Below are 24,060 nucleotides of genomic sequence, written 5' to 3' on the forward strand. Positions count from 1 at the left end.
TGTGTTCCTTCCACTCCCCAGGCTGCACTGGTAAATTTTGCTTACTCTGTTTCCTCCTATATGACAAATTAGTTTTCAGAAACCTCGCTACCAGCCAGGCACAGTGGCTTATGTCTGTAATCCCAGCACTTTGGGAGGCCGAGGGGGGCAGAGCATGAGATCAGGAGATGGAGACCATACTGGCCAACGTGGTAAAACCCCATCTCTACTAACAGTACAAAAATTCGTTGGGCATGGTGGCGCACACCTGTAATCCCAGCTACTCGGGAGGCTAAGGCAAGAGAATCGCTTGAACCAGAGAGTTGGAGGTTGCAGTGAGCTGAGATTGTGCCACTACACTCCATCCAGCCTGGCGACAGAGCAAGATCCATCTCAAAAAAAAAAGAAACCTTGCTGCCATTCCCACAAGAATTCGTATTCCCCACGTAAATCTAGAAATACAAGTTGACTTGGGCAGAGGGTAGGAATGGAGAATACAGGAAAAGGAAAGGCCGTGTCACCCAAATTTGTAATCTAGACAAACCTGAGTTTTGCCGACCCAGATACATAATTAACCTGAGTAAGACAAACCTGAGATGAGTCAGGTGTTGCTTATTCTTAGTGAAGCCACTTTGGGTCTTCAGGACCTCATAAGACGTTTGGCCTAGTCTAGAATCTCATCTGGGATTCATGTCAAGCTCAGAGGAAGGGCAATTAATTTGTTAAATATTTCCTATATGTGTATAGTATCTTGAGGATTCAGTATATTCTACCTTGTTTCCCCTAACAACGCTATAAAGCAGATTTTTTTTAAAGACAGGATATTGCTCTATCATCCAGGCTGGAGTGCAGTGGCACAATTACAACTTACTGCAGCCTCAAACTCTTGAGCTCAAGCGATCCTCCCACCTCAGCCTTCTTAGTAACTGGGACCATGGGGGTGCTTCCATACCTGGCTAATTTTTTATTTTACTTTTATATTTCTGTGGTATAGCTGTGATTATACCTGGCTAATTTTTAAATGTTCTTAGAGATGGGGTTTCACTCTGTTGCTCATCCTGGTCTCAAACTCCTCTGCTCAAGCCATTCTGCTGCCTAAAGTGCTAGGGTTACAGGTGTGAGCCACTGTGGCCAGCTCATATTTTTTTAACCTGTTTTTTTTTTTTTGGAGACATAGTCTTGCTCTGTCTCCCAGTCTGAGCAGTGTCATGTCTAGAGTGTAGTCTGGAGTGCAGTGGCGTGATCTCACCTCACTGTAACCTACATCTCCGTGGTTCAAGCAGTGATCCTGCCTCAGCCTCCAGAGTAACTGGGATTACAGGTGCCCACCATCACGCCCAGCTAATTTTTATATTTTTATTAGAGACGAAGTTTCACCATCTTGGCCAGGCTGGTCTTGAACTCCTGACCTCAGGTGATTCACCCACCTTGGCCTCCCAAAGTATTGGGATTACAGGCGTCAGCCACCGCTCCCGGTTAACCTATATTTTTTAGCTCACTAAAGCCCAACGATAAATTACTTGCTCAAGGGCACAAAGTGAATAACTGGCAAAGGTAGGATTCAAATTGTTTGATTCCAAAACCCTTGTATTTTCTGTAATATTGAGACCTTATCTCAATAATGCTGCTTTAATCTGTTGGCAGAGTCTATTTTTGTCTTCTTTTAAAAAAATATTATTACTGTTTTTAGAGATAGGGTCTCACTCTGTTGCCCAGGCTGGGCTTGGACTCCTAGGTTCAACTGATCCTCATGTGTCAACCTTCCAAATAGCTGGAACTATAGGCACACACAGTCATACCCAGCTTCAAGTCTACTTTTTTTCCCTTTTAAATAAAAGTAATATAACATTCAGTTATCTATTATAGTTTCCAACACTCCTTTCTAAAGTCTTTAAATCACATCTGTCTTTCAGCCATGTCTTTTACAAGTCCTGTCATCTTCCTGGGATATAATTCACCTGGGTTAGAAGATAGGCACTCATAGAATACAAAAGCATCGCGTAAGGTCTCCTCATACATTTGGGATGTCATTTTCCACCTAGTAGTGTTTGAGCTACTTTCGTCATCCCTGTCAGCATCCTTCGTAGAGAAGAAGAAACAAGACAGGAGTTAAAGAATTGTACATTTTTGTCCTCATCGCCTACTGTCGTGGCAGCAGTACATCTATTGCTTAGTAATCCTTTTCCCCATGCTGCCAGAGAAATCCTTTCTTGGTTTTTCTTTCTACTTTTCTCTTGTGCAAGGCCAAGCTCATTTTAGCCTTCCTGGAACGCGTCTTGGATGCTTGGCACTTTCATTCATCGTTAGTTATGTGCTTTTCATTTCATTTGTCATGTAAGTTTTCTCTGAATCTGGGATTATTTCAGACTGTCTAGTTTAACCCTAATTCTTCTCTCTCTCTCTGTACGCTCGATCAAAAGTAAAAATTGTTTAAAAGCTATTAATAAAACTTAAATGTAAACATGTATTTGGAGATTTCCAGATGCTCTTGACCATCTTCCCAACAGAATCTGAAGTCATGGGCTCATGTTTACCTTTTAAAAGTCATAGCCGATTATATTGAGGCTTTTCCTTTCTGGCCATCTGATATTAAGAATAACACAGTTAATTTGTGCTTACATTCTTGTTACTTGCATAGTGACAAACAGTTACTTTCTGTTCACATGTTGATCCAGAATGGCAGTTCTCCCAGGCTGTGCTGAAATGGCAGCATTCAACTTGTCAGATACTGTATTGTTAATCAAATAAAACATCACTTGTAAGTGCTGCTGCCCTTCTGGTGACTGTCTTCTCTGTGCTAGCTTTCTGCTATCTTAGGGACAGTCTCCTCTCTGGCTGGTGGTCTCTAATCAGCTTTCTGGAATGCTCTCTGTAGTTTGCCTTTCTCTCACCATGGATGCTCAACTTGTCTCCACGTCGACCTCATGACTTCTGACCTGGCTAGCGTAGGCAAGGTCTGCAGAGGCCTCTGCATGCTCCGCTGCCTTGTCAACCAGCCTTTTCTTTGGATTAGGACACCCCCTACTTTTTAGTCTGATCATAAATCTCATCCACATCTCAGTACCACAGTGAGATCATACGTACCAGATCAGTTTATGATTGTAATTACCTCAGCTCAGATTTGATATTCTAGTCTAGTGTCTAACACACCATCCACGTGGAGATGTTCTTAGGAAAAGCCATTTTCCAGTTTTCACTATTTCAGCACAGTCTTTCAGTAATCTGTTTCTACATATAAAATTTGCAAGTTCTTTTCACTCACCGAATTAGAAATTGTATTTTATGCATACTAAAAACATTTATTATCAGTTTAAAATACCAAACCATGTCTAATTTTATCATTACTCTTCTTTTAGGATTCTCCGAAAGCCCAGCTACGCCGGACAATAGAGTGTTGTCGGACCAATTTGTGTAACCAGTATTTGCAACCCACACTGCCCCCTGTTGTCATAGGTAGGTTAGCCAAGAAAAGTCAGAGCATGATTCTCAGTCAAATAACTTCTCTGGTTTTACAGTAACCAAGCTACCTAGAATTTAACACTACAGATTATTTTTTCATTTCATTGTTTACTTTCATTGTCAGGTCCATTTTTTGATGGCAGCATTCGGTGGCTGGTTTTGCTCATTTCTATGGCTGTCTGCATAATTGCTATGATCATCTTCTCCAGCTGCTTTTGTTACAAGTAAGAAGATATTTATTTTGAAGCAAAATATTTTGTAAAATATTAGATGTCAACTGCTGTTTGTAAAGCCAGTTGCAGAAACCATTAACTTGTATTCTCTGGTTGTATATCTCCTTTATGTAAGTAGACTATAGTTCTCTTAAGGAAAAAGGACCTTACTACCAATTAATTAATTGGGCACAATTTCATACTTCTTGTGTGTTCATGAATACTTATAATTTTCTTATTAATGGAATAGTGAGCTTTCTTATACTATGTTATATTTCTTTAGAAGTTTGGAGCTTCAGAATTATTTGCATGTAGCCATGATTTCAGAAGACAGTTGCCAAAGAAAAATAATAAGAGACAGTCCCTAATGAGCATAAACTTCAATAATAAAACATTATCATACTGACATAGATGGATTAATGAAACAAGTTAGTAACCCATAAATAAACTCAAGCCTATAAAGAAATTTAGTATATGATAAAGGAAACACTTCAGGTTACTGAGGAAAAGACATTCACATGCCTCCATGTTTTTATTATAATTCTTCACCCTCAACAATGGGATACCACAGTTGGGAAACTGTTTTGGGTCTTTCCAGATAATAGACTTGAAACCTTCTGTTAGGGAGGTGATGGGAAAGTCACAAGATTATTTAGACTAGGAGATGGGGTGGAGAGGAGAGCTCCACATCTGAGGTAGCCAGCATCCCAATTGGCCCCTAGTGATCCTCACTGCCTGGGGTTCCTTCCCTTGGTCAGTCCCCTCATGTAACACATCAGGGCTGATCTGTGTGACAAATAGGATATGGCAAAAGTGACTTCCGAGTCTACATTATAAACAGCATTGCAGCTTTCACCATGGTCTCTGGGATCACTCACTCTGTGGGCAGCTAGGCATCATGCTATGTGGACACTTAGCTCTGAGAAAGGCCCACACAGGGAGGAACTGAGGCCTTCCGCCAATACCCAGCCTGCAGCCTGTCGGCCTTGGAAGTGAGCTGCCTTGAAATTGATGAGAAGCTCCTGTCAAACTTTCAGATGAGTGTAGTCTCAAATGCTGTCTGACTGAGCTACCCAATCAAGTCACTTCAGAATTCATAATCCACAGAAACAGGGAGATAACAATTGCTATTTTAAGTCACTTAGTTTGGGAATGATTTGTTAACATAGTAGTGAGTAATTCAGTGTCTGACTTTCTGAAAATTGACTTTCAAGAAGTCTTCTTAGTGTAATTGTCACCCTCAACTTTACTTCCAGAGATACCCACAATGGCCAGTTCCTAAGTTCTTGAGGAACTCCATAGTGTAAACTGGTTGCTTCTTGGTTTTCTCAATTTTTAGCCTAAGAATCCCAGTTTTTCGGTCTGCAAAGTCAATACTCATTCATCTGCTTCATGAATTCCAAAAATGTTTACTGTTATTTTATCTCCTTTTCTCCTTGCTTGTTAGACAAAGAAGTTAAAAATTCTTTATTGCTGTCTTAGTGGGCCAGCAAAAGCAAGCAAGTATGCTCAATCTGCTATTTTAAGCTAAAAGTCTCTTTGTCAAATAGCTGAATCTTTGCTAGTAAGACAGGTGATAATATTTCAAGGTGATTTTAATTTATATTTTTCATATAAAAATACTTTTTTCTTTTTTTACACATTTTTTCCTTTATTATACAAGGGCACTGTAATGTATATATTATTTTCTTATGTTATGTTATTTATTTATTTAGAGACAGAGTCTCACTCTGTCTCCCAGACTGGAATGCAGTGGCATGATCTTGGTTTACTGCAATCTCCGCCTCCCAGGTTCAAGCGATTCTTATGCCTCTGCCTCACAAGTAGCTGGGATTACAGGTATGCACTGCCATACCTGGCCAATTTTTGTATTTTCGGTAAAGATGGGGGTTTCACCATGTTGACCAGGCTGGTCTCAAACTCCTGACCTCAAGTGATCCACCCGCCTCAGCCTCCCAAATTGCTGGGATTGCAGGTGTGAATCTCTGCACCTGGCCTGTAATCTATATAGTAAAATATTGTTAAATATCCTTTTATTTTTCTTTTAAGAGAAAAGCCATCTGTATTTTTATTTAAATCGTGTTCATTTTGGGAGACCTGTTTTTCCATTGAATTGCTTAGATTTTTTTCTCTGATTTATAGAAGCTCTTTATATTTCAGAAATCAACCCTTTGTAATATGAGCTACCTGTACTTCTCTTTTTTTTTTTTTTTTCATGCTGCATTACTGCAGAGCATTCTATACTTTTCACTGGGTGTATCTTCAGACTGCTTGTAGTGCCTTCAGCTACATAGTATAGAACCCTGTCAGCCAGGTGTGTGCCCTCTAAGCAATAGATAAGAGGTTTCTTCTTAGGGAAATCTGTTCAGCCCAAGAGATAAAACTTAAAAATATTGCTGTTAACGCCCAGTGAAATGGTCCAGGCAGATTATCTTATAGTGAGGCTTGTAATCAGTAAACCCTACCCATATACTAGCAGCTTCCAATCAGGGTATCAGACTGTGAAGGATACCGATCTCTGAGAAACAGGAAACAAGTGAGGTGAGCCTTGTGATTACCCTCTGTCTCCCTGAACAGTTTTGGGTTGGGCAACACAGGGGGAACCCAGGTGTACCCAGCAGGCTGTCTCATTCAAGGAGTTGTGGCCAGAGTCTATGGAGTCAGCAGCCATTATAGTTCATAGGACAGAGTGTTGGAGAGGAGCGGGCCTCACAGAGGGCTCCAGACCTGAAGAGGATAACCATCAAACACTCAGCTGGGTACTGAACAGCACTGGCATGTGAGGAAGCCACCAAGCCTGGGGAAAGAACACCTGAAGTGATTGAGGAAACAGTGTTTGGTGCTCACACAGACTGGGAGTAAGGTCTGTTCCCACCAGTTGTGACAGTTGAAAACCTCATAATTCATAGGCTTTGATTGAAAGACTCAGGAGGATTTTGCCTCATTGGTGGGGAATAATTAGCCCTAGACTAAACATGGCTCTGGTTTCACCTTAAAAGCAGGCCCCAAAGGAATTATGTCATTTCCAAGTCACCATATCCTAGAACAAAATTCAACAATATTTATAGGGATATAAAAATTATCTGGCACCTAGCAAGGTAGACTTCACAATATCTGCCATCCAAAAAAAATGAATACTAGGTATGCAAAGAAGTAGGAAAATATGGCCCATAATGAGGAAATAAATGAAACAATCAAAACCACTGACCCAGAACTGATACAGACTTTAGAATTAGCAGACAATGACATTCAAATAATTTTTATAACTGTACTCACAAAAGTTAAATCAAGACATGAAAGATTTTGTAAAAGACCAAAATGAAACTTTAGGAAATGAAATCTGTAATATCTGAGATGAAAAATACACTAGATCAAATTAGTGACAGACACTGTAGAAGAAAAGATGAGTGACATGAAGACACAGCAATGAATAGAGAATCAGTGAGTTGTGGAACAACTTCAGATGGCCTAATAGAGATATAATTGAAGTTCCCAGAAGAGGGATGAAAAACCTATGAAATAATGATCAAATTTTTTCAATTTATTAATTATTATTTTGAGGCAGGGTCTTGCTCTGTCACCCAGGCTAGAGTGCAGTGGCAAAATCTTAGCTCACTGCATTTTCCACCTCCTGGGTTCAAGCGATTCTCATGCCTCAGCCTCTCAAGTAGCTGGGATAACAGGTGTGTACCACCAAGCCTGGCTAATTTTTGTCTTTTTAGTAGAAATGGAGTTTCACCATCTTGGCCATGCTGGTCTCAGACTCCGTGATTCACCTGCCTCAGCTTCCCAAAGGACTGGGATTACAGGCAAGAGCCACCATACCCACCTTTTTCAAATTACCCACATATCTGAAAGCTCAATAAACCCTGAGTACAAAGAACATGAAGAAAACTGTATTAAAAGCACATGATAATTGTATTGCTGAAAACCAGTAATAAGGAGAAAATATTTAATGCAGCAAGAAGGAAAAAAGGCAGATTATCTATTACAGAGGCACAAAGTTAAGGATGACAGCAGACCTTTTGTTGGAAACAGTGCAGTCAAGATAATGAACCAGCATCTTTAAAGTGCCCAAAGAGGCAGGGGATGGTGGCTTATGCTTATAATCCCAGCACTTTGGGAGGCCAGGGCAGGTGGATCATGAGATCAGGAGTTTGAGACCAGCCTAGCCAACATGGTGAAACTCTGTCTCTACTAAATACACAAAAAATTGGCTAGGTGTGCTGGCACATGCCTGTAATCCCAGCTACTCAGAAAGCTGAGGCAGGATAATTGCTTGAACCTGGGAGGCAGAGGTTGCAGTGAGCTGAGATTGTGCCATTGCACTCCAGCCTTGGGTGAGAGGGCGAGACTCTGTCTCCAAAAAATAAATAAAGTACCCAAATAAAAATGTCACAGACCTTAAATTATATACTCAGAGAAAATACTCATCAAAAATGAAGGTAATGTGAAGACTTCCAGTCATATAGAAAGCCTGAAAGAACTCCGCACCCTCAGACCTACACAACAAGAAATGTGAAGGGAAGTTCTTTGGGTGGAAAGACAGGCCAGATGGAGATAAAAATTCACATTAAAAAAATGAAGAACTGGAAATGGAGATCGAAGTGACCCTGACACAGACTAACAATATCTTTTTTTTTTTTTTTTGAGATGGAGTTTCGCTCCTGTTACCCAGGCTGGAGTGCAGTGGCGTGATCTTGGCTTACCGCAACCTCCATCTCCTGGGTTCAGGCAATTCTCCTGCCTCAGCCTCCTGAGTAGCTGGGATTACAGGCACGCGCCACCATGCCCAGCTAATTTTTTGTATTTTTAATAGAGACGGGGTTTCACCATGTTGACCAGGATGGTCTTGATCTCTTGACCTCGTGATCCACCCACCTTGGCCTCCCAAAGTGCTGGGATTACAGGCTTGAGCCACCGCACCTGGCCAACAATATCTTTTAAGATGAACAGAAAAGACCACTCATGTGAGACTAAGGCCATGCATACGCAAGTGAGTGACCTATAACACTTCACAGAACACACAATCAGATGTCAGGAACTGATCATTAAGGCTTTTTTATACACATTATGTAGCAGTTTGTGACTGCCCTGTTTATTTACCTTTTTAACTTCATGTGCAAGTTTATGTGAAGAATCATTACTGATCAGATATGCAAAATCTGTAATTTGGGATGTTCACTCATATTTAGCTGAACTTCAACAAGTCACAAGTTGTTCTCCACAGCAAACCGTAAACAGATAAGATTAAAGAGAGGTCTGTCCATCATCATACTAAGGTTTGTCTGTTTTGTGTGCCTCATTAATATTTTCTTTTTCTTGATGTGGTCGTTTTTCTCCAGATTAGATACATCTGCAATTCTTCAGTCTCACTTACATTCATGACAACATGACCCATGACCCTCAAAACCGATAATTTCTCTAAAACCTCTGTAACCATGGCCTCCCTCCACTGTGGATGAAGCATCATTCTGCACCATATACCTACCAGTTCCTGGTGGTTTCCTCTGGCATCCTCTTTTGTAGCTCCTTTAATCCTTAAAACTGCTTAGATCCTATGATCCATCCCCATGACACTTACTACTTTTATCTTGCATTTTTTTTTCTTTGGCAAGTATTCATTTACTTATTCGTGTTTATTTGCCAAAAGTCTGCTTTCTCATTCAACAGGAATCTCAATGGTAGCAGAGATTCCTTAACCATTAATATTGATAATCAACTGGGTGGCTGTTTAAATTGCCCCTTTCCTATTGAATTATGAAGAGTGCCCATGGTGAATCTTGTGTGTCCCTCATGCTTGGCACACAGTGGATACTTAGTCTTGATGGTTGCCAGCCACCCTTGGCCCAGAATTTCTGCTTGGGAAATAGTTTCACAGATGCATTTGTCAAATAAAAAGCCTGCTTCTGGCTTTATAGTGGTCCTATTACCCTCATGGTCCTTAAGGGACTCCTGGTCCTACAGTAGTTAAATATTAAAAATTGAATGACTTTTAAAAAAGGAGCTACCAATTAGTTTTTAAAGTGATTAAAAATAAGAAAAAATATCCTATATATACATGTATTTTTATCACTTTTAGCACTCTCCATGTATTCTAAGTTTTAGATCCAAATTTCCATTTGATACTATATTCCTTCTGCCTGAAGAATTTTTTTAATTTAACCTCTTAGAGTGCAGGTCTGCTGGCCATAATTCCTCTCAGCTTTTGTCTGCAGTCTTTTGCCTTCATTTTCCAAAGGTATTTTCACTGGCTATAGAATTCTGTGTGGGCTCGAGTTTGTTTTCCTTAAAACTGTCACTTATTATCTTCCGCTGGTATACCTTCTGATATAAATTTTATCTTTGATGCACTGTATGTAATATTTTTCATGGCATCCTTTGATGTTTTCTTCATTATCTTTTTTTATCTGACTTTAAGCAACTCGACTGTAATACATTTAGAAGTGTGTGTTTCTTTTTTGGTATTTATTCTGCTTCAGATTTCACTGAGCTTAGTGAATCTATGATTTGATAGCTTTCATTATTATTGCAAAATTATCTACTCTCTTTTTAAATAGTTTGTCCTTTTACCTGTCTCTTCTGTTTTTGAGACTCCAATTATACATATTTTAGATTATTTGGTGTTGTGCCACAGCTCTTTAATTCTTCTGTTTTTCTCTTTCTTTCTCTTTGTATTTTACTTCCGGTAACTTCTATTTACCTATTTTCAAATGCACAGATTCTTTTTCTTCACCTTTGTCCATCTAGGCTGTATACTGTTGAGTCCATCAAAATAATTCTTCATCTTTGATAGCATGTTATATGTTTCTCACATTCCTGTCTGATTTCATTTCTCTGCTGAGACTCTCCATCTGTGTATTCCCATTAACCACCTTCACCAGATGCCTTTCCCTTTTAATCACAGTTCAGTGACAGGCCCTCCTGGTGGCAACAGCACAAGTGCTGTCTGAGACTAGTCCGCTTGATTGCCTGCCCTCTTGGCAGTGAGTGATTTTCCTGCTTTTTAGTGGGTCTCATAACTTTATTTGGACATTGTACATCATGTTAAGAATAGCAGAGATTGTCACAGTGAGATATCAGCCTCACCTCATTTAATAGGACTGTTATCAAAAAGAAATACTGGGGAGGGTCTGGAGAAAGGGGAACCCAAACGAGCACACTGCTGGTGGAAATGTAAATTGGGATAGCTACTATGGAGAACAGTGTAGAGGTCCCTCAAAAAACTAAAATTAGAACTACCATGTGATCTCGCAATCCTGCTATTTGGTATATATGTAAAAGGAAATCAGTATATTGAAGGCCTGTCCACACCCCTGTGTTTAAGCACTATTCACAGTGGCCAAGATGTAGAATCAGATAAAGTAAATGTGATCTATACAGTGGAATATTAGCCAGAAAAATAATGAAATCCTGTTATTTTCAGCAACATGAATGGAACTGGAGTTCATTATGTTAAGTGAAATAAACCAGTCATAGAAAGACAAATATTACATTTTCTCAATCATAGGTGGGAGCTTAAAAGGTTGATCTCATAGAGGTAGTAAGTACAATAACAGATAACAGAGGGTAGAAAGGTTGGAGGGAGAGGGGATGAAGACACATTGATTATGGGGCACAAAAATATAATTACTAATAGTAGTAATTTATTGTATATTTCAAAGTTGCTCATCTTTAAGAGAAGAATTGTAATATTCCCCACACAAAGACACTGCCTGGGCAACCCCATCTCTACAAAAAATAAAAGATTAGCGGGGCATGGTGGTGCACATCTGTGGTCCCAGCTGCTCCACATCTGGGGAGGCTGAGGTGGGAAGATTGAGCCCAGGAAGCAGAGGTTGCAGTGAGCCAAGATCACGCCACTGAACTCCAGCCTGAGTGACAGAGCAAGGCCCTGTCTCCTCCTCCCTACCAAAAGATAAATATTTGAGGTAATGGCTATCCCAGTTACTCTGATTTGTGCATTTTAAATTGTATACACGCATCAAGGTATCACATGTACCCCCAAAATATGTACAACTATTATACATCAGTTTTGAAAAGAACAACAGACATTGAGATAAATACATACTCCTGAAATGGGCTCACCTCCTCTTAGGTTGTTGATAAGCAGAAGGTGTTCAGTCTAGTCAGGAGTAGATTTGGATTAGGGTTTTGTTCAGTGTTTGGGTCTGGGCCTTCAATGCCACACAAGTTTCAGCTTCCTTCAGTGATGGGCTTGGAGTTCATTTGCTTGGAGTGGGGGTTTGAGTGCAGATGGAAGGGTTTTTCTCTGAATTCCTGCTTCCCCCCTAGCTTTCAGCTCTTACACATGGTTGTACCTCTGTGGGAGTCACAGTTCATGTTCTTGCTCCTCCCGCAGAGGTCATCTGCTGTTGCGTGTTATTCACATTAGAGGACAGGTGGAAAGTGAGGGGGCATGCCTGATGTCCTTAGGTAGGTTCTGTGTTACTAGAACTTAAGAGGGCAGCTTCCTCAGGGCTCCTGCACCTCCTCCTGCAGAGGTAGCTGACCTCTATGTGGTCCTGCTGTAGGATCCTATGCCCACAAGGAGAGAGAAAGGTGTCATCTTCTCCTCTTTCTCAGCATCAGAAGATCTTAACCTGGTCAGGGCACAGGGAGCATTTCCTCCACATTCCCAAGAGGCAGAAATACTTTGCTGCTGCTTCTCCCTCCAAAGTAGTGGATCTTTGCCTGTGCTCTAGGAAGCGGGAAAGAGGGCGTGCAGGAAAGAAAACAATAGTCATGTTATATACAGCGAGGGCCACATGTGGATAGAGTTTATGTAGTCATAACAATGCAAGCACTGAATGTTGAGCTAAACAAATAATCTAACTGTGTCGGGAGAATGTGAGAATGGAAGTATTTCTATCTTGGGAAGCCTCAGCGTGTTAAATGAACACTTAAATTGTCATATTCATTTAGTGTAAGGTCAACAGTTAAAGTTTATAAATATTCAGTGTAAGGTCAGTAGTTAAAGCCTAAGACTGAAAAACTTAAAATGTCAAATGTAAGGATGCCATTTAGAAATAATGAGGGCCAGGTGTGCTGGCTGGCTCCTGTAATCCCAGCAATTTGGGAGACTGAGGTGGGTGGATCACTTGAGATCAGGAGGTCGAGACCAGCATGGCCAACTAGCGGAACCCCAACCCTACTAAAAATACAAAAATTAGCCTAGTATGGTGGCATGTGCCTATAGTTGCAGCTACTTGGGGGTCCCAAGAATTGCTCAAACCTGGGAGGCGGAGGTTGCACAGTGAGCTGAGATCACACCACTGCACTCCAGCCTAGGTGGCAGAGCAAGACTCCTTCTCAGAAAAAAAAAAAAGAATGAGGTAAATATTAAATAAGCTTCAAAAAGTCATAATTTTTTATTCTAAGAAGTGAAAAATGGATGGGAGGATGAGACAAAGGGACTGCTTTTTTGTTGCCAAGCCATGGAGAACTGTATGACATTCAAGGGTAGGTGAGTAAAGATGTTGATAAGATTAAATATTCAGTTCTGTAAATATAAAATTAGATAAAAGTTTAAAACTGAGTTCTAAAAGTTTATAACACAAGGGTAGGGATAAAGGTGTAGGGAAAGCAGGCACTCTCATAAGTTGGTAGAGAGTTTCCAACTGGTGCAGCCTTTAAGGAGGTCAGCAGGGCACTCCATCAAAGTTCCAAATTCAGTAATTCCTACTGCAGATATGGTAGAAAATTGTATTTCACACTCCCATGCAATAAGACTAGAAACAGTCTAAATATTACTAGTAGGTGGCTGGGTGCAATGGCTCATGCCTATAATCCCAGCACTTTGGGAGGCGAAATGGGTGGGTCACCTGAGGTCAAGGAGTACAAGACCAGCCTGGCCAACATGGTGAAACCCCATCTCTACTAAAAAAATACAAAAATCAGCAGGGCGTGGTGACAGGCACCTGTAAACCCAGCTACTCAAGTGGCTGAGGCAGGGAGAATTGCTTGAACCCGGGAGGTGGAGGTTGCAGTGAGCCATGATTGTGCCATTGCACTGCAGCCTGGGTGACAGAGCGAGACTCCTCTAAGTAAGTAAGTAAATAAATAACCGGTAGGTGAATGCTTAGCAGCCATACAGTGGAATACTATCTAGTCATTAAAGAAAAGGGTGATACTTCATGTACTTCTGTGAAATGATTTCCCAGGTAAGAAGCAAGGTGCAGAATGGCATCAGTGGTCTCCAGAAAATTACCAGAGAAACCGGAAGTACTTCTGTTTCTAAGGAAACAGGGAAATAGTTCACTTCTAAGGAAGTGAACTTTATAGCTTAGGGATAGAGCTGGGAGGAAGATTTTTTTTTTTGCCATATACTCTCTTGTGCCTTTTGAATTTTAAACCATTTGAGTCAGTTACCCCTATAAATTTTTAAAATAAAATTATTTTAAAAATGGTTAAGCACATTGGGCTATTTACATGGAAAATACTTTGTTTCTTAATTTCCATTATATATTATAAATTCTGAATGGATCATATGACTAAATGAGAGAATCCATATGTTAAAACCAGGCCAGGCATAGTGAGTCACACCTGTAATCTTATAATCACAGCACTTTGGGAGGCTGAGGCAGGAGGATTGCTTTGAGCCCAGGCTAGTCTCTTCTCGAACTCCTGTGCTAGAATCAACTCCTGATCCCAGGAGAAAAGAGAAAAGATTAATTCGTCTATACTAAAATTTAAAAACTGACAAAAATGCCTTAAAGAGAATGCTGTGACAATCACAGACTGAGTTGATCGTTGAAACACATTGTCAAGATTTGGTACAGATTAACTTCTACAAATCAGTGAGGAAAAGAGTTCAGGGGACAGTTCGGTTGAATAATGTGCAATAAACATGAATAGGTTGGTCAGTCACAGTGTCTCATGGCTATAATCTCAGCACTTTGGGAGGCCAACATAGCAGATCGCTTGAGCTTAGTAATTCAGGACCATCGTGGGCAACATAGCGAAATCCCATCTCTATTAAAAATACAAAAAAAAAAAAAAATTAGCTGGGCATGGTGGTACACACTTGTAGTCCCAGCGATTCAGGAGGCTGAGGTGGGAGGATCGCTTGAGCCTGAGAGGCAGAGGTTGCAGTGAGCTGAGATCGTCCCACTGCACTCCAGCCTGGGCAATACAGCTAGATTCTCAAACACATGTGTTTGTTAAAAATATTAACAGGCAGTTCACAGAAAAAAACTGAACTGTGGGAAAAAAGTTCAATTTCGCTAGTAACCAGAGAAAAGCACATTAAAAGAAGGCATTTCACCAGGCGCGGGGTCTCCACACCTGTAATCCCAGCACTTTGGGAGGCCGAGGCAGGTGGATCAGGAGGTCAAGAGATCGAGACCATCCTGGTCAACATGGTGAAACCCCATCTCTACTAAAAATACAAAAAATTAGCTGGGCATGGTGGCGCATGCCTGTAATCCTAGCTGCTCAGGAGGCTGAGGCAGGATAATTGCCTGAACCCAGGAGGTGGAGGTTGTGGTGAGCCGAGATCGCACCATTGCACTCCAGCCTGGGTAACGAGCGAAACTCCGTCTCAAAAAAAAAAAAGAAGGCATTTCATATCTGTCAAGTTGGCAAAAGTGTGAAAATAGGACTTCAAGGTTTGGGTTGGAATGTAGAGAACATTATATTGTGATTTTTTTGAAGTTGTATATTTTTTATAGCTAGGATAACACTTCATATCTGATTTTGATAGTTTCTTTTTATGTACCAATACAGCATAGACATTTTTCCATTTTAGTATGATACATAGAACTTAAACTCCATTTCTAGATGTATTTACCAGTATATATTATCCACTGATAAGGCTAATTTGGGTAGGATTCTGTCTGAAGGAAGGGTAACTGTGTAGAGAACGTCAAGATTTTTCTTACCTTAGGGTTCTATAGTTTTTGATTTTTAATATAGATTGTTTTTTGCTTTTTTAAAAGACATTATTGCAAGAGCATCTCAAGCAGACGTCGTTACAATCGTGATTTGGAACAGGATGAAGCATTTATTCCAGTTGGAGAATCACTAAAAGACCTTATTGATCAGTCACAAAGTTCTGGTAGTGGGTCTGGACTACCTTTATTGGTAAGTTGAAAGTTCATGTAAATATGAACGGTGTGTTAATTTAAAATGTGTCCTCATGTTGCTGGACAGCATAATTACTGCAGATCAGGGAACAATACTGGACACATTTTTTTCTCCTTATTTACAAAGAGGCATGCAGTATTGCAAGGTGAAATTAGTTAAAAAATAAGAAATACAAACCAAGAAAAATACAATAGGCAAGTAAGATAGAGCTATAAACAATATTAGGAATCAAGTCCTGTAGAGAGGGCAGGGAAAGTTAGATCATGAAGTTCTGTATGAAGGGCAAGAGTTAGCTCACAAGATTTGCTCTAAGCATTTTACCAGCCAACTTAAAGATGAATCAGATATAAGATTTCTTGCATCTATAAGGTTATACTGATTGATTGAGGGAACTGTAACTATTTCAGATTCTGAAATAAAAAAGAAGCTTCTTCAACAGATATTCTTAGAGAGAATACTTCTCTCAGTATACTACCAAAACATATTCAATGTGTTTTACCAAGATACAGTTCAGTTAAAAATAAAAAAACTATTACCAAAACATAGTTCAATAAAAATAATTTTTTAAGGGATTGCAAATAAATTCCAACAGAGTTAGAGTGATTCTTGGTAGCAGGGGAAAAAGATAATCCATCCCAGCAGGTTCATTTATATACAGAAATACTCAGATTTATGGGTTGAGGGAACTCTTATTTGAGAGGACCTGTATTATGAACACTAGATATCCAGATAGGTTTTAGTTTTTAATGGTATTAGTTGAAAGAAACTGTCTCTTCTAATTTCATTTTATTTTGTTTTGTTTTTATTTTATTGAGACAGTCTTGCTCTGTTGCTCAGGCTGGAGTGCAGTGGCTCAGTCTTGGCTCACAGCAACCACTGCTTCCCAGGTTCAAGCAATACTCATCTCAGCCTCCAAAGTAGCTGGGATTACCCGATGCACCACCACACCTGGCTAACGTGTGTGTGTGTGTGTGTCTGTGTGTATGTGTATGTGTGTGTTTTGGCAGAGGTAGGGTTTCGCCATGTTGGCCTGGCTGGTCTCAAACTCCTGGGCTGAAGCGACCCTCCTACCTTGGCTCCTAAAGTGCTAGGATTAGACATGTGAGCCACCGCACCCAACCTGATCCTAATTTTATAATTTATCTTATTAAATAACTCAAATTGAATTGGAAAGGTGAAAGTAAAACTGCCTTCATATGCAGACATGATTGTTTATGTAGAAAATCCCAAGAATGATAGAATAAAACTACTACAGCCGGTAATTGAGTTTATCAGGTTTCAGAATACAGAATCATTATATAAATGTCATTGAGTTTATATGCACTAGCAACAATTAAGAAATTTAAAAAACAGTATCATTTAAAATAGCATCAAAAATCATGAGATATTTAGAATAAGCCTAACAAAGTTTATGTAAGACCTGCACACTGAAAATTATAAAACATTGCTAGAAATCAGTAAAGCCCTAAATAAATGGAGATGTTTATAAATCTGAGGACTTAGTATTAAGATTTCAGTTTTTCTCAAATTGGTTGTAATCTCATTTAAATCCAAATTAAAATAAGAGCCAACTTTTATATAAATTAATGTTTATTCTAACACGTACATGGAAATGCAAAGGACTAGAAGAGCCAAAACAATTTTTAAGTAGAAGAACAAAGGAATCACTACCTGATTTCTGAACTTACCGTAAAGCTCAATAATGATCACAGTTTGGTACTAACTTAAGGGTATATCAGTGGAACAGATTATAGAGTTTAGAAAGGGACGTGCACTTAAATGGTTAATTGATTTGTTTCTTTTTAAACAAAGATACCCAAGTAATTCAATTGGAAAAAGGCAGTCCATTTAACAGATGGTACAGGAAAAATCAGGAATCCATTTATCAAAAAGTTAATCTCAGCCCTTACCTCCTCACTCTATATGCAAAATTAACTTGAAATGCAGCATTTCAAGAGAGTTTAAAACCTCTAAAAGAAAATGTCTGAAAAAAAGTATTGTGACCTTGGTTTGGGCAGACTTCTCAGTACATAGAAAGCATGAGGCCGGGCGCGGTGGCTCACGCCTGTAATCCCAGCACTTTGGGAGGCCGAGGCGGGTGGATCACGAGGTCAAGAGATCAAGACCATTCTGGTCAACATAGTGAAACCCCATCTCTACTAAAAATACAAAAAATTAGCTGGGCACTGTGGCGCATGCCTGTAATCCCAGCTACTCAGGAGGCTGAGGCAGGAGAATTGCCTGAACCCAGGAGGCGGAGGTTGCGGTAAGCCGAGATCGCGCCATTGCACTCCAGCCTGGGTGAAAAGAGCGAAACTCTGTCTCAAAAAAAAAAAGAAAGAAAGAAAAGCATGAATCATTTTTTTTAAATGATAAATCAGGTTTTATCAAAATTTAAAACTGCTATTTCGAAGACACTGTTAAGAAAATGAGAAGACAAATCAGATTGGCAAAACAGATCTGATACAGGGTTTTTGTGCAAAATATATAAAGATAGTTTACAACTCCAATACGACACTCCCAGTTAAAAAAAATGGACAAAGTATTTGAACAGACACTTCCCCAAAGAAGATATAAGAATGGCAAAAAAGCACATCAAAAGATGCTCAGCACCAGCAGATATGCAAATTAAGCATAATGAGATGCTACTACACATCTAGTATGGCTAAGACTGACAATTTTAAGTGCTGACAAAGATGTAGATCAACTAGAAATCTCATACATTGCTGACTGGAATGCAAAATGATATGGCCATTTTGAAAAAGTTTGACAATTGTCTGGAAAGTTAAGGGCATACTCTATTTACAATGAAGCAATCCTCTGCTAATTATTTACCCAAGAGATATGAAAACTTATCCCATCAGAGGCCTGAATGTGAATTTTCTTAGCAGTTTTATTTATAATAGACATAAACTGGAAACAACCCCAAAGCTCATGAATTGGTAAATGAATAAACAGATGCTGGTACATTCATACAGTGAAATACTACTCATCAGTAAAAAGGAACAACTCCCAACACATGTAGCAGCAGCAGTGGGTGTATTTCAAAAGAATTTTATGCTACATGAAAGAAGCCAGACACAAAAGGCTACACAAAAGTGATTCTCCTGCCTTCGCCTCACGAGTAGCTGGGATTACAGGCGTGTGCCACCACGCCTGGCTTATTTTCGTAATTTTTTAGTAGAGACGGGGTTTTGCCATGTTGGCCAGGCTGCTTTCAAACTCCTGGCCTCAGGTGATCCACCCACCTTGGCCTCTCAAAGTGCTGAGATTACAGGCGTGAGCTACCGCACCTCGCCAAAAAGTGAGAATTTTTTTATATGATTAAAATGTTCTGTATTTTATTTGTGGTGTTGGTGATTACATGATATAGATTTGTTGTACTAAGGCTTGTACTTTTCTCAAAAAGTGTACATTTTATATAAATTATACCTAATAATCTTGACTTAAAAAAAAAACTTACAGGCCGAGGCGGGTAGATCACTTGAGGTCAGGAGTGTGAGACCAGCCTGGTCATATGGTGAAACCCCATCTCTACTAAAAATACAAAAATAAGCCAGGCTTGGTGGCATATGCCTGTAATCCCAGCTGCTCGGGAGGCTGAGGCAGGAAATCACTTGAACCTGGGAGGCAGAGGTTACTGTGAGCTGAGATTGTGCCTCTGCACTTCAGCCTGGGCAGCAGAGCGAGACTCTTTCTCAAAAGGATTCTATAATAAATGATACATGAAGTCAGTTTAGGTTTGCACAAAATTTAGTTTATTTTAGAAGCATTTCCAACTTGGAATATAGCGTTCTTTTTAATTTAGAATGATCACTAATGCTTCCGAAAATGAAAGATAACAGTCCGTGTACATCTTGTAGTTAACAAATATTAAAGTACTTCTGATATTGTCCCAAATAAATACCTATATTCTGTGAGCAGGGGATGGAATTCAAGCAAATACATATGTAAATAAGAATAAAGTTATGATCGTGTTAAGTGGAGCAACTGAGAGGTTGTGTGTGCTTTGAAGGTATTTAAGTGAGAAAATAGCACTCTAAATAGGAACTGGACATTCAAAAAGACACGGAGACAGGAATAAGCTTGAGTGAATTCTGAAAGTTGAGATAAGTCAAACAAGAGGTTTACGGGTAGGTGGTCACAGGAAATAATAGGGACAGGCCAGATCATGTGGAGTCTTAGAAATGGAATTTTTAAGTTCTTTTTTTTAATTTTATTTTTATAAAGACAGGGTTTCACCATGTTGGTCAGGCTGGTCTTGAACTCCCGACCTCAGATGATCCGCCTGCCTTTGCCTCCAAAGTGCTTGGATTACAGGTGTGAGCCACTACGCCCGGCCGAATTTTTAAGATCTTTTAACCGTCATTTGGACTTGCTGCATAACAAACTACCCCAAACTTAGTGCCTTGAAGCAACAAAAATTATTTCTCATGAGTCTGTGAGTCTGCAGGGGAGTCCACTTGTTAGATTTGTTCAGCTAGAGCTAGGTGGTACAGTTTACATGCATGGCCAGCAGTTCATGCTGCCATTATTCATTGGTCACGGTTCCCAAAGCAGCAGGAAAGTGCAAGCTCCAGTGCACAAACATTTGTCAGGTCTTTTCTTGCATCACGTTTGCTATTCTATTATCCAAAGCAAGTTATGTGGCCTAAGCTCTGAGTCTGTGGGCCAAGACTACCCATGGCTGTATGCAGTGGGAGGGGAAGGGAATTATTATCACCATTTTTGCAGCCAGCCACATTGAATAACCTGTTTATAATATCACAGTACATTGTTTCATGCTTTAAAGTACATTATGGCCAGGCACAGTGGCTCATGCCTGTAATCCCAGCACTTTAGGAGGCCGAGGTGGGCAGATCACCTGAGGTCATGAGTTCAAGACCAGCCTGGCCAACATGGCAAAACCCCATCTCTACTAAAAATACAAAAAAAGTTAGCCACGCATGGTGGTGGGTTCCTGTAATCCCAGCTACTTGGGAGGCTGAGGCAGAAGAATCAATTGAACCCAGAAGGTGAAGGTTGCAGTGAGCCAAGATTGCGCCACTACACTCCAGACTGGGTGGTAGAGTAAGACTCCATGTAAAAAAAAAAAAAGTACCTTCTAAGTTTTTAATTGGAGTTGGTTGGGTACACCGTGCTTTTTGATGAGATGAACTACCCCATTGCCAGTCTTAAAGGGTTTCGTTCATCAAGAGCTCAAACATGTTACTTTTCTCTTTAAAGGTTCAGCGAACTATTGCCAAACAGATTCAGATGGTCCGGCAAGTTGGTAAAGGCCGATATGGAGAGGTATGGATGGGTAAATGGCGTGGCGAAAAAGTGGCTGTCAAAGTATTTTTTACCACTGAAGAAGCCAGCTGGTTTCGAGAAACAGAAATCTACCAAACTGTGCTAATGCGCCATGAAAACATACTTGGTAGGTACACACTGATTCAGTCAATTTCATGTTTGACAAGGCTAGTGGGATGCAGGTGGAAGCCTCCATATGTGCTTTGAAAACATGTGTGAGCTCAGCTATATACATTTGGCTAAAGGAAGCCCGACAGAATACACGATTTAAATACAACACAGTCCGGAATTCCAACCAAGCACTTTCTTTACTAACCAGCTGAAGAAAGAGCAGTGAGTTTCAAATGGAAAATAATACTAGTTTATTGGATTACTCCCATAGTAATGAAAACCCAGTCTTTTATAGATAATTTAAGCAGTGGTCTAGGGTAACATTAACATATATGCCTTTTGCCTTTCGTAACCTCAACAGCCCAACATGCTGCTTCGTTGTATGTTCTGTGTTTAATGTGTGTTCCCCCCACCAGCCTCCGTATTTACACAGTAGCAAAGTAATGTAGGTATGAGCTGATTGGTCAGATGCATAAACCGATCTGGCTATCCTGAGTTTTCTTTTCCCTTCGTCTCCTGTTTTCCTACCTTTAATTTGGAGAGTGCATAGCACATTGCCAAGCAGGCAACTGTATTAGTTTCCTAGAGCTGCTCTATCAATTAACCACACACTGGGTGGTTTCAGCAACCAAAACTCACAGTTTTCGAGGCTAGAAGTTTAAAACCAAGGTGTTGGCAGAGCCATTCTGTCTCTGAGGACTCTAGGGTGGAAACTTCCTTGCCTCTTCTGGCTACCAGTGGTTGCCAGGAATTTTTGGTGTTCCTTGGCTGATTATAGACAATACTCCAGTCTCCATTTCTGTCATCAGGTGGCCTTCCCTGGGTGCCTGGGTCCATATTTCCACCTTATAACATCACCAGCCACTGAATTCGGGCTCACCCTTATTCTGTATGGGTCATCTTAACTTGATTACATCTGCAAAGACCCTCTTTCCAAATAAGGTTATATTTATAGGTAACATGGATTTTAGACATGAATTTTGTTGGGGAGCACTATTCAGCTCAGCTCAGGGCATAGCACTAACTGACCTTTTTCTGGAGGGAAGAGGGTAGGAGAGAAAGGAAAAGAGAGCAGGACCGTGGACCTGGCAGTCAATGAGCCAGACTGAAAAGGCAGCTGCGATGAGTCACTGATGGGCAAATGGGAATTGGCTTAATTAGGAGCTAACTCTTGGTTGAACATTCTTAACTTTATTTAAGTGTCCACTTTTTGCTTTGAAATTGAGAGCCTTTTCCACTAGAGAATCATGTAGATTGATGATATTTTCCAGGTTATTTGTATATGTGATTTTTTTTTTTTTTTTTTTTTTGAGATCGAGTCTTGCGCTGTTGCCCAGGATGGAGTGCAATGGCTCTGTCTCAGCTCACTGTAACCTTCTCCTCCGGGGTTCAAGTGATTCTCCTGCCTCAGCCTCCTGAGTAGTTGGGACTTCAGGCACATGCCATCACACCCAGCTAATTTTTTTTTTTTTTTTTTTTTTTTTTTTGAGATGGAGTTTTGCTCTTGTTACCCAGGCTGGAGTGCAATGGTGCGATCTCTGCTCACTGCAGCCTCCGCCTCCTGGGTTCAGGCAATTCTCCTGCCTCAGCCTCCTGAGTAGCTGGGATTATAGGCATGCGCCACCATGCCCAGCTAATTTTTTGTATTTTTAGTAGAGACGGGGTTTCACCATGTTGGCCAGGCTGGTCTTGAACTCCTGACCTCAAGTGATCTCCCTGCCTCAGTCTCCCAAAGTGCTGCGATTACAGGCATGAACCACCATGCCCAGAATATGTGATCTTTTTCTAGTCATATTATCATTTTCATGATTATTAAGATTTATAAATTTATTATAGAAGTACAATTATATGTGTAAATTGTAGAAATAAAATTTTTTAGTGACATATTTATGACTTGATGTCAGGCAAATTAAAGTTTCATTATCTGCACATGATACCTAAGTAGTTCTCAGTATCCAGAATGAGCATTACTTTTCCCTGGCCATCTCTGATGTTAACTAACCTTTTAAACTCATCAACTGGACAGGTTTCATAGCAGCAGACATTAAAGGTACAGGTTCCTGGACTCAGCTCTATTTGATTACTGATTACCATGAAAATGGGTCTCTCTATGACTTCCTGAAATGTGCTACACTGGACACCAGAGCCCTGCTCAAATTGGCTTATTCAGCTGCTTGTGGTCTGTGCCACCTGCACACAGAAATTTATGGTACCCAAGGAAAGCCTGCAATTGCTCATCGAGACCTGAAGAGCAAAAACATCCTCATCAAGAAAAATGGGAGTTGCTGTATTGCTGACCTGGGCCTTGCTGTTAAATTCAACAGGTGAGTGGTTCTTTGCCCTACTGTTTCGAAAGTATTTTGATCTCCAAAAGACATTTCCCTATTTGTATTCAAGATAATGGAATTCTAAAAATGTACACATGCTCATTTTTAGTTACATAAATATATAGTTGGGGGTTTGTTCTTTCTACAAAAAATTGCATTCTCCTAATCCTATACATAATTCTTGATATCTTTTTGTTTGTTTGCTTTTTGAGACGGTGTCTCATGCAGTTGCCCAGGCTGGAATGCAGTATAGTGATCATAACTCATTGCAACCTCAATTGCAACCTCAACCTCATGGGTTTAAGGAATCCTCCCACCTCAGCTTCCCGAGTAGCTAGAACTACAGGCATGCGCTATCACACTCATCTAATGTTTTTATTTTTTGCAGAGATGGGGTCTCGCTGTGTTGCCCAGGTTGATCTCAAACTCCTAGGCTCACCAGTCCTCCGAGGGCTGGGATTACAGGTGTGAGCCACCACACCCATCCAGATTTCTTTTTTGTTGTTGTTGTTGGTTTTTTTTTTGTTTTTTGTTTTTTGGTTTTTTTGAGACGGAGTTTTGCTCTTCTTACCCAGGCTGGAGTTCAATGGTGT

The 24,060-nt window shown here is 40.2% G+C and overlaps 1 protein-coding gene across 14 annotated transcripts in view; it reads left to right on the forward strand.

The window, feature by feature from the left end:
- Window positions 1–24,060, forward strand: part of BMPR1A (bone morphogenetic protein receptor type 1A) — a 168,011-nt gene that overhangs the window by 133,921 nt on the left and 10,030 nt on the right. For all 14 annotated transcript variants that reach the window (XR_013524845.1, XR_008475461.2, XR_013524843.1 and 11 more), the window contains 5 exons: window positions 3,336–3,432; window positions 3,563–3,662; window positions 15,590–15,734; window positions 20,964–21,156; window positions 23,167–23,464. Coding sequence is in view for 10 of the 14 variants with exons in the window: in XM_078345379.1 (XP_078201505.1) it covers window positions 3,336–3,432; window positions 3,563–3,662; window positions 15,590–15,734; window positions 20,964–21,156; window positions 23,167–23,464 (833 nt within the window). In the remaining 4 variants the exon portion in view is untranslated. The remainder of the gene's footprint in view (window positions 1–3,335; window positions 3,433–3,562; window positions 3,663–15,589; window positions 15,735–20,963; window positions 21,157–23,166; window positions 23,465–24,060) is intronic.

Source organism: Callithrix jacchus, chromosome 12, assembly GCF_049354715.1.
Source record: "Callithrix jacchus isolate 240 chromosome 12, calJac240_pri, whole genome shotgun sequence".
NCBI classification, from domain to species: Eukaryota; Metazoa; Chordata; class Mammalia; order Primates; family Cebidae; genus Callithrix; species Callithrix jacchus.